Source organism: Musa acuminata, chromosome BXJ1-6 (genome assembly GCF_036884655.1).
Source record: "Musa acuminata AAA Group cultivar baxijiao chromosome BXJ1-6, Cavendish_Baxijiao_AAA, whole genome shotgun sequence".
NCBI lineage: Eukaryota > Viridiplantae > Streptophyta > Magnoliopsida > Zingiberales > Musaceae > Musa > Musa acuminata.
In genome coordinates this window covers 9534522-9545717 of record NC_088332.1, presented here as the reverse complement: position 1 = coordinate 9545717, position 11196 = coordinate 9534522, and the positions used below count along the sequence as shown (strand labels likewise).

General features: G+C 41.7%; 2 protein-coding genes across 2 annotated transcripts; one reads left to right on the top strand and one right to left on the bottom strand.

The window, feature by feature from the left end:
• Positions 1-2833: 2833 nt before the first annotated feature.
• Positions 2834-4250, bottom strand: LOC103987512 (protein TIFY 9). Its single transcript, XM_009405838.3, has 6 exons — positions 4058-4250; positions 3814-3976; positions 3639-3726; positions 3506-3563; positions 3365-3425; positions 2834-3034 (listed from the first exon to the last, which is right to left on the bottom strand). The coding sequence occupies exons 1-6, from the start codon at positions 4155-4157 to the stop codon at positions 2941-2943; spliced, it is 564 nt and encodes a 187-aa protein (XP_009404113.2). The 5' UTR covers positions 4158-4250; the 3' UTR covers positions 2834-2940.
• A 4421-nt stretch (positions 4251-8671) lies between these two features.
• On the top strand, positions 8672-10917 carry LOC135676111 (uncharacterized). Its single transcript, XM_065186950.1, has 2 exons — positions 8672-9251; positions 10608-10917. The coding sequence occupies exon 1, from the start codon at positions 8696-8698 to the stop codon at positions 9227-9229; it is 534 nt and encodes a 177-aa protein (XP_065043022.1). The 5' UTR covers positions 8672-8695; the 3' UTR covers positions 9230-9251; positions 10608-10917.
• The last annotated feature ends 279 nt before the right edge of the window (positions 10918-11196 follow it).

Below are 11196 nucleotides of genomic sequence, written 5' to 3'. Positions count from 1 at the left end.
TCGAATCATCGAGACAATCCGATATAATGATCTCTTTGGCTCTTATTACACTAAATCATTAAAATAGAATATGGAGGCGATAAAAAAATATCTATCTTACGCTCGATATATATAATGCCCATAGAGTCTCGATCTCTTATTTTCTATGATAAAAAATAAAACATTCATAATTATGTACTACTATAATTTATAGTGGTACGATAAACCCGGATGGTTTGGGAAGAATCTTGATATCGAAAAATATTGATATTGATGTATCAATAAATTTTAATATATTAATAACATATAAACTATATAGGTTTTTTTGGGGAACAACAGGAAAAAGGTTCCTTGTTCCTTTCAATTTGTATTGATGTGTTTTGGTCTGCCAACTTTAGCTTGGGGTCATGAGTCCTTGATGAAACACAATAAGTGACATATATGAATAATTCCATCAAACTATATGATGGTATTATTCTCAATCCACTTAGTATCATATGAAAGATTCATAGGCACAGCATATGATATTAATCAACCCCAAGAAAGTGCTCCAGAGTCTTAAATGCCAAAAGTAAAAGTTGGGGGACGGAATGGAATGCTCCTCAGAGCTCTTCTTCCTTGGAGCCTTGTGAGCAAAAGCAAAGGAGAAGAAGGCTTTTTGTCCTCCTTTTCCCTCTTTCTCTCTACCCTTCTGCTGCCTTTAACTTCACACTCCGCACAAACTATTGTGATGGGTTGGGCAAGCAAAAGGACTGCAGCTTTTCTCCATTATCTAACAAAAGCTAAGCTTGTGTTCTGACCAATTGCTTCCCTGTCTCCATGTGACCTCTAATGGAAGCTTTTCATTAAACTAAGCTTATATTTAGTATAAGATTAAGATGATATTATTATTATTTTTAATATTGATATTTTAAGTTAGTGATTTAGACCCAATAAAAACTATAATATTGATATTTTAATATTGAATAAAAACAATAATATTGAAACATAGCAAAAGGCTTCGGAATTGAAGAGTGAGGAGACTATAAATAATAATAATAATAATAATAATAATAATAATAATAATAAATAGAAAAAAAAATTATTTACATTAAATGACTCATAAGATGCTGATATATGAATTCAAACGGGATGTCTAAAATAGAATGACCAGATTCAAGCGTGAACAACAGTCGGACAGCGTGCAGCGTTGTTCTAATATATTGGCTTTTTGGTCCCCCATCTTTTCGCTTTATTACTTTTTGGTCCCTGCGATCATAATGTCAGCGGCAGTCATCATTTCCATCGCACGGCGGTGTGGGAGACAGAATGGAAAAGCAGCGCAAGGCGTGCGGTGATGGGCGCGGCCGACGTGGCGACAAGGCGTGAGGTCAATACCAGGCGATGAGCACCACGAGACGGGCGAAGAGACAGAAAGCAAGCGAAGGCCCAACAACTCGGTCGATCCACAGACACGGCTGGGTTGGGGCGAGGAACAGTGAGGCTCGATTCGGTCAACATGAACAATACAATCGAAGGTAGGATGATTATGGTAAACCCCTACCACAGAGTGCACTCATGAAAAGAGTCTTCAGCCTGGAGAGAGACGATCTGGGCTTCTTGATGATAACACCAGGAGACCTCGAGTTGTTGCTCTTGCTCGTTACGGTATGGAGTTGCCGGCGGAGACCGCTGTTCTCTTTTCGAAGCTTCTCTACCTGACTCCACAGATCTTTAATGGCTCCTCTCTTCTCCTCGTTCCTCCTCGTCAGTTCATTCAGTTGCCTGCAGTTTTCCTCCATGAGCGCCAAGGTCTGTTCCGAGCAGGAGATTCTTCTGCGCTCCACGTCCACGACTTCATCGGCCATGGAACCATTTCTCCCCTTACCACACTTTGACCACGTCTCGAGTTCAAGATCTTCCATGCTGGATTCGGGGTTCGAATCGGACTGCTCATACCTGGCAGCTTCGCCAACGATGGAAGACGGCGACGAGCGAGAAGAAGACTGCATGAAATGTTCTGCCAATGAACAATGTAGCCTGTGCAAGCCTTCCACCCTCTTCACCAGCTCTGGTCTCTTACGGCGGCAGACATCGTCTTCCTCGGCCGAGGAGGAATCACCATCCTCTCGTTTTATGTCTGCCAGCAAAGCTAATATGTTTTCTTCGTACTCTGCATGCACACAGTATCATCCATCTCAATCCTACCAAGAACACGGAGATGGATCACATAAATTTAGGCTTTGTGAGAAGCAGAAAACCTGATAGTGCTGACTGAAGCCATGGAGACGGGATGGAGTTCCACCACCGAGTATACGAAGCCTTCCCTAACCCAGCATCCATTTCCTCACGTCCAACGTAAACTTTCTCAGCCAAAAAAAGATCAATGGAGTACACATAAAAAGCAAAGGAGGAACGGTAATGTTGGGAAAAAAAAGGAAAAAAGAAATGAGATCTTTTTGGCAATTTAAGGAGTTTCAATTCGCAGAATCAAAATCTTATTGTGTATTATGGGAGCTGTGGTTTTACTACCCTTTAAACGATGACCCATCCGCCTACCCGTTTTTCCGGTGGCCGGAGATAATTCGCGTGTCCACGCACGCGTTAATACCTTATTAAATGGCCATCTCCGGGAAAGAAACCGTTGATTGGGGAAGCAACGGTACAGATCAGATACGTATTCTCTTTAATATACAAAGAGCGATGTAATTTTATATGAAGTAAATGTATTATTCATTCATGATCGTTGTAATGTTAATAGCTGATGATGCTATTGAGATCCAAAGCACTTCGCAGCTCCCACGGATGCAATCGGGGAGCTACGATGCTGCATGTACGGTAGAGATAATGGCGTTCGCAAGCACAAAAGCAACAGTACATGAGATCGTAGTAGATTGCAACCGAAGAAGCGTAAACATGGAACCATAGTAGCCCAGTCGAGGCTACCTAACACAACTTTTAACAGAGCAGCAACATTGGAAGTCACAAACTGGAAGCTGAAATGGGATCCGAAGTCGCCTTCTTCCCCGTTCCCACCTCCTCGACGTCCTTCGTGTATGGCCCGACCGCCGTCAACCTGCACGGTAAAAACAACCCATCACATCATCTGCACTGCACATCCTGACATAAATCAACGGAAGGAAGGTTGCAAATATGAGGTAACGTGTGGTGTGTGATTTGTATATGCCTAATATACATATGCGTATAATTCGGTGGTGCGTGGTTAACTATTAGTCCAAAACAACCATTCCCGTGATCTCGCCACCTCCGCCGTATCGACGGCAATGAATCGGCTCACGTGACAAAAAATTTCTCTTTTTAATTACTAAATTGCCATCTTAACGATGACGAGCGTGATGGAATGAATGAACGGACGGCGGAGTCTCCGAGTCCGTGACGACGTTACCTCTGCTTGCGCTTCTCGAAGAATCGCTGCAGCGACTTCCGCCGCGCCATCGGCAGTAGGTCTGCAGGCAGAAGAGAAACAAAAACGGAGGTGAAGATTCGATTTCAAGCACTGTTGAGGATGTCAGTTTTTGGCTGTCACCTCCGGTATGGACGTTTCGTGCATCCCCCTCCTCCGCCAACTTCAAGATAACCTCCGCCTGTTACGATCGATGAGTTATAATTAGTGTAATGGAGAGAAGGCACATGAGACGGAAACGGGAGGAGCGTCCAACCTTCTCTCGTGGGAGATCGAAGACGGCCACCATGCCGTTATAGAAGATCGTCAGCGGCGGCGTTCCCTTCGATGTCTCCCCGATCGATCTTGAGGATTTCGATTTTGATTTATATTATATTTCGGGTATGGAAATGATCAAAGGTAAGGAGTAGAAAGATTTAGAGAAGGCGAACCGGAAGGACGGATTTAGAGCCGGCATCGTCGACGGAGACGGGGAGGGGAAGAACAGGGTGGTCTCCGCCGACAAAGGAGGCGCTGCGGCCCTCCAAGCGGCACCGGGGGCGATCATGGTCCGGAGAAGCCGAGGGTTGATACCGGAGATCACGCTCTCGATGCCTGAACCGAAGGGTAAAGAGAGTACAACGATCAGATGCGAGAAGAAACGAATGCGGTCGATAGCGAGAAGAGATGAACGACCTCGGACGGAGCCTCTTCGATCCACGCCGCGGAACCTGGCGGCATTCTCCTTCTCGATCCGGAAGAAGTCGAGCTCCACCATGGTCTCGCCCCTCGTCATCTCTCCCTTCTCCCTCCGCCGCTTCCTCTTCTCTTTCCTCTTCCCGCGGGGAGGAGCGCCGATGATAAAACCCCCCGAGGAGGAGCAGCAGCAGCAGCGATAGCGAGAAATGGCAACACGCCTTGCTTCCATCGCCTTTTCAATGCGCTCCAGTTACTTTCCCAAATTACCCCTACGCCCACGATGCAATATCGACCGTAGGCCCGCTCGATCGTCTAATCCAAGGGTCGCAGACTTCAAGTACGGTAGGGATATCGTTGTAATTACATGAAAGTTAATATTGGGAGGGGCATGTGTCACGCTGGTGTCGTGGGCGATCGAAGGGCACGTGACCTACGGGAAGTGGGACCAAACGACACTTCACCCGAACTCGTACCAACGCGGTCGTGGTCTTTTCGCGTACGTGGGTTAAAGGACTGTATACGGATGCGGAAGGAGTGGCCGGCGTTGGGACAGAGAAAACGTGGTTGGTTTCGGTGGGGGAGAAAGAGGAGGTGGGTGGGTGGCGGGATTGGGGGGTGGCAGGGGAACAGAGAGGATGTTGTGGGGTTGAGGTTGGTGGAGGTGGAGGTGGAGGTGGAGGTGGCGTCCGCCGCAAGCTTTCGCACCCACAAGGCGTCGCTTGTGACGGGTAGGTCATACGCATCACACGGGCGGCGTGACGGCCATGAATGAGGTTTGTTAGGATTGGGACTGTGCTGGTGGGATTCTTCACATGCCTCCTTGGCGCTTGCGTGCGGGTGTCAGTGAGTCTAATTGTCTTCGTTTAGGCGACCAATTAATTCTCTTCGGAATTATTCTGTCCCTCAAATCAAAAAAATATTTGACCGGAGAACTAAAAAGCTTGGCGAGTTATAATATTTGATGGTTTCAAATACGCTAACTCATCGATTAATATGATATTTATGTCGATCACATTCTAAAAATAATTACATCTAGAGTTAACCATATCTTCAAAAAGATAATTATGTTCCTAAGCTGATTGCATCATCAAAATAATCTTATCCTCGAGATGACCATCATTAGTATGTTTTAAGTTATCAATGCCTAAGTTGCCTTCACATTTATCATATTGCTAAAATATCGAAGATCCTATCCCCTAAGTCAATCATATCCTTAAAAAAAATTATACCATCAAGATGAGTATGCTCTTATAATAACTATGCCCTTAAGGAGGTCAATTTTTCATATTTTAATAATTAGTTGATCATAATTTTGAGTCAACTGAAATCAGATGAGTTAGACTTTAAGCATAAAATCATAATCATATTATTATGTGAAATAAATTTAATATTAAAATCTAAAATTAAATAATAATAAATCAAGATTAGGATGTATACTTTCCAACATCATTCTATGTATATTTATTTAATTCATGGAACTAGACTCCTATTTTCCAACATCATTCTATGTATATTTATTTAATTCATGGAACTAGACTCGTATTTCTCATTATTTCTATGATCATTATAAGTGATATAATATAGATATAATGTAGTCTTTGTGAAGTCTTATCTATTTATAGATGAAAGCAAAAGATATAGAATAATTATAATTTAAATTTAATTAAAATTATAATATATATTATTTAATTAAATATAATCACATAATAGAATATGACTTATCATGTTGGTTGTTATCAGATGATGAATTACTTAAGTTGGAAGAAACATGACAAACACAAACCAATATTTGACTAGCCATAAACCTCTCAAATATAATATAAGGCAAATAATATAACTAATATTTTTTATCAATCAAAACATGACAAACACAAACCAAATCAACTCGAATATGATAACATATTGATCGAATATGTAACGTTAACGTGACATCCAAAAAGATGTTTATTTCGATTTACAAAACAAACAAAGTAAGCTCACCATGTTTTGATTATGAACTTGATCATTAAAGTAGTCTTATTGGATGCATCGAAATAATATACAAGAAATACACTATATTTTTTTGTATTAAAGTAAAAAAAATCCTCCTCCAAGATATTAAACTTTTTTTTGAAATCCTTCTCAAGTAATTAAGTTTTTTACTCAAATAACAAATTATGTTACAATATTCAAATAATATATTATGTTGAATCAATTTTATTATATCGAATTGATAAATAAAATTAATCGTATTACTAAGTGTTCGAAACATATTGAATCAATTTGATCGATTATCGGATGGAGAGTAATTCATAGGGCATATTTTAGCATACCTATCACTACAGCATCCATGGCAACATGGCCAATCAGACCCCACCACCCCAGCCTCCTTTCCACGCTCGGGCTAGGGTCGTCGGGTACAACCCTAGTCGAGGAACTCGGGTTGGCATTATCAAGATCAGAACTGACCCCGAGAAATCGAGACGGTGCCGTCAAGTACAAAAGCTAACCCCGGAAACTCAGGATAATGTCGTCAAGTACAAAAGTTGACCTCGGAAACTTGGGACAGCGTCGTCAAGTGCAAAGCCGATCTTGGGAACTCGGGACGACGCCACCAAGTACAAAACTGCCTCGATGCAGACATCGACCACCCAGAATATATGAGCTAGCTGCCTGTAGGGGTCGGCAATGTTGAATCTCAGATTTTGATGATGAAACCAATTAATAAGTGTTTATCTAATGTGTGTTTAAGTGACGCAGGACTAGCTTCGATCAGAAAAGACAAATCAATTAAAGTTGGAGGAATCAGACGTTGGGCCGGAGCAAACATGTCAGAAGATCGGATGTCGGGCTGGAGGATCGGTCGACGCATCGGTAGAAGGCTTCGGTCCATGAATTCGAGCATTGGGTCAAGAAGAGCGGATATTACGCCAAGGAAATTAGAGTTGCGGAGTCAACATGCCGATTGGGCAAAAAGCAACAAAAGAGAACGATGTGTCGAAGGATCAAACGAAGCGCCGGATGAATCAATGACATGCCATACAATATGGGATTCGCTTAGAATCGTTTATGTCTAGATCGAGTTAGTTTAGGTCTAATTGAGTCGATATTAGGGTGAAAACAATGCCAACTCAATTAGGGGTCAGTTGGGCCTAAACTAGGAGTGATTTGGGCTCATTGAGAGGCTCATTCAATGACCCAAATGTTGAGTCTGGTAGTAGAACTGCCTGTGAGTTGGAAAACTCGAAAAACTTGGTTTCCGAGGCTGTCAGGTGATGGTACCACCTAGTGTCAGGCTACATGCGATGGTACTATCCAGTGCAAGCGGTGGTACCGTCCGTACCCAGAAGACCTGAAAGACTGAATTTTATGCTCCATTTTTTAAACCATTTGGGGCTTATAAATCCCTACTTGGGCAGCAAGAAAGGAGCAAGAATTCTAGAGAAAAAAAACTGAGTAAACTCTACCAAAACAAATATTAAGTTTCCTCCTCCTAGTACTTAGAGTTAGTCTTAAGAAAGGTGTGTGAGGGAATACTTTGTAAAAGAGTGACTTGTAAAGGTTATCTTCTAAACATGTGAAAATGAGAAAATGTTGTAAGAGGACAGTTGGTCTTCACCCATTGAAGGATGACTGTTAGTGGATACCGGTAGCCTCGACGGAAGAGGAATCGAGAGTGGATATAGGTCACGACGACCGAACCACTATAAAAATTTGATTTATTTTTCTTTTGTGCAATTTACCTCGCTACAAACCTCCTTACTTGCTTTGCTTTCTCATTACACTCTTATGAACGCTTTGAAATTTAATATCTTTCTGAGAACGGTTTTATCATACGAAAGATTTTTAAACTGACATGATTTTATCCGTTGCACTAATTCACACTCCCTCTTAGTGCTAACTCGTTTGCAGTCATTAAATAAACCCTGTATGATCAACCCTCGTGCATAGGTATAAGAGCCAACTACCTAGCTACACTAGGGGAGGCTTTTTTTTGGAATAACTTGAGAGAGTACTTTGAGTGAGATCCAACTCCAGTAACTTGACCTTCGGAGAGGTCGGGTCGGGAAAACATCCCCCTGACTTCGACATGTGTGCAGGGCCCTACGACGAGGAAGCAAACAATGACCTGCTCCGCTTGACCCAACCCGACGATCGACCTAGAGTCTTCGTGGGCGCCTCCTTGGACATTCGGAGTCGAACCAAACCGTGTTGAGTCCCAGCCATGGTGTAAAGTTCAGTAACAATTCATACGTAATTCATACGTTTAGATAGGATAATTAGTGTGACCATCGACTTACTGTTTTAATACCAAAAATCCACGTTCGATCATACTTACTGTTTATATTAACAGAAAGATAATACATTAACTGAAAAATATAATATATGAGACGATTTGTGGCTTGTAAAAGTGTTTCACTTAATATATTATCTTTTTTCTTTTAAGAAATAAGTTATGTAATTATCTTATTATACTAACGCAACTTTGATATTTGCTATGCAATTTACTTATCATTTCTAATCCCACAACACATTCTGATGTCAAAATATGACATTTCAAAAATGTTTAGGGGTTTCCCCACAAAAGTGCAGCCCTTCTATTAAGAGAAGAGGTGGGGGTGTTCCGTTTCTTACCCTCCCAAAACCCTAATCTCCATGGCTGAGGGTGAGACCAATGTCGAGCCCCATTCCCATCCCCAAACCGTAAAACCAGAATCGAATCCCCTGCCACCCTCCAAGCGCAAGCCAGACTCTGAAGCCCTCGTGGAAGAAGAGACGAAGCATCGGAAGCTCGAGGTCGCCTCTGATCCTCCACCTCCGACCCAAGACGGCGCCAACGAGGACGAACCGGCCGACGCTAATGGGGACCGGAACGCCGCTGTCGATAAGGGGAAGGGAGTGCTCACCGCGGTGGACAAGGGTAAAGGGATAGCGGTCGATGAGGAGGGCGAGGAGGAGGAAGAAGAAGACGGGGGCGATGATAAGGACAGCGACGACAGTAGCGATGTGGGTAGTGGCGACGAGATTGTCGGAGAGGAGGACGATGACAGTGATTTCGTCGATGATCCGCTGGCGGAGGTTGATCTCGAGAACATCCTGCCTTCAAGGACGCGGCGACGGGAGCCTCCGCCTCCGGGGGCTTATTTCGACCCTGATCAGCACGAGGATGACAGCGATGACAGTGAGTAAAATGAGATGAGGCTCAAAGAAGGTAACTTTTACTGGCAATTCTTTTTGATCTGATGTTCATCCTATCGTTAGGGATGGGATCCTATGCGAATTATTGAATACCCTCAATTGGATATCGTCCAATTGAAACATGATGACCTATATGCGTAATCAATGGTGTTCTGGTTCGTAAGTTCGCCCTTGCGATTCTCAGATTATTGTCACTATTAGTTTCCTTTTGGTGAAACAATTTTAGGCATTATGATGAATGCTGCAGAATTAGGAGTCTTTATATGGTCGATATTTAGCAGATGAAGGAGCTCTTTGTATTGAGTTTAACTATCTGTAGGCTTTATTTTGTGATTTACTTGGTCTGAAATAGATTTTTCTGTTTGCAAAAGCTGGATAAATCCAAAAACTGAAATAGATTGTTCATTTGCACAAGTAAATCCAAAAACCGGATAATAATTCTTGTCCAGGGTTATTAGCTTTCGTGTCTTTGTCCATTTGCGCCTCTCATGCTGTTTGCAAATCTTGATATTCATGTTATTCTTTCTACTGGTTACTTCTCATCAGTTTAGATTTCTGTAGGCAGTAGCACAATGCAGGTGTATTTGCAAAAACAAATCACACGTTGTACTTTGCCCACCAAGACTCGGGTTGTGTAGCCTCACCCTAGCCATCCATTGCTATAAGAACATAGGAATAGTGAAAAGTGAATACATTACTGTCAAAGGAGATGAATCAGTGATATCTGTTATTACATCATAAAGGAACGAACCCACAGTTTTTTCTCAAGATGATAGCTTTGCATTCAGTCAAGACTACAAGGGGCTGTGCTTATCACTAGTTATTTTGGCTTCTAGATAGAGCTTAAAGGAAGAGGGCTGTTGAATGAATACATTGTTGAACTCTGGAATTTGTATTAATTATTGTAAGCAAGGAGCTGTGCTTTGGCACCTAACTTTCTTTCAGTTGAATGTCTCGATTGTACGTATTCTCTGTGCTATTATCATATTGGGATGGTACTACCTATTGAATAACACTTGTATACACTTCGTTGTTGAGATTGGATGCATAGAGTAACAAAGCTGAGTAATGGGCTTCTGTTTTACCAGTCAATAATTTCAGAAGCTACTCAGTGGTTTTCTAAATCTTATCACGAGTCTTGTCATTTTAAATGGGAGATTTTTTGCTATACCTCCTGAAATATTTATTACCTTCTGAGCCAGATTAAACAATGACTGCTGGGGTTGTGAAATCTTAAGGGAACCAAGTAATATGCCTTTTGTTTCTCGTGATTTTTTTTTGTCTTTGTGGCAAGATTACTACTTTCAACTATGATCCGTATCAATATATTGCTTTTTTTTTGCTTAGTAATGTAATTTTTTCTATGCAGGAAACTAGAAGTTGGCAAGGATCAAGTTACCATTTTGCTATCCATGCAGTAATGTGTCCGGTGATCACCACTCACTGTTAGTTTGCGCTGAGTTTCTTCACTTCTATTTTTCCATGAGAAGGAAGGATATGGATGGTTATCAGCACTTTACTTGCTTGATCTGAACTGTAGAACAATATGGAAGGAACAGTATTTGCTTGATCTGAACTGTAGAGCATAGAAAGAACAATATGTATATCTGAGTTCTTAGGGTGGTACAATGAGTTGCATTGATATAATTTTTCCATTGATGGAAAGCACAGTTTGACATTGCTTCCAAGCAAATTTTCCTCTGATCGATTATACTGCTGATATCAGAATGAAGTGGTTAAGAAGCTGCACCCCCCCCCCCCCCTCTTAAATTATATGAGGATAAAAGTTTTCAATGGGAATAGCATATTTTCTACTATCCTAAATGTTTATTCCGCTAAATTGTTGTGTTATCAGTGCATGAAAAGCTTTAGGAAACTAAATTGCTTGAAAGAAATATAAAAATGTGTTTGGTGTCTGCTGACAAATAGGATAAGCAAATGTGTTTACCTGAGTTGAT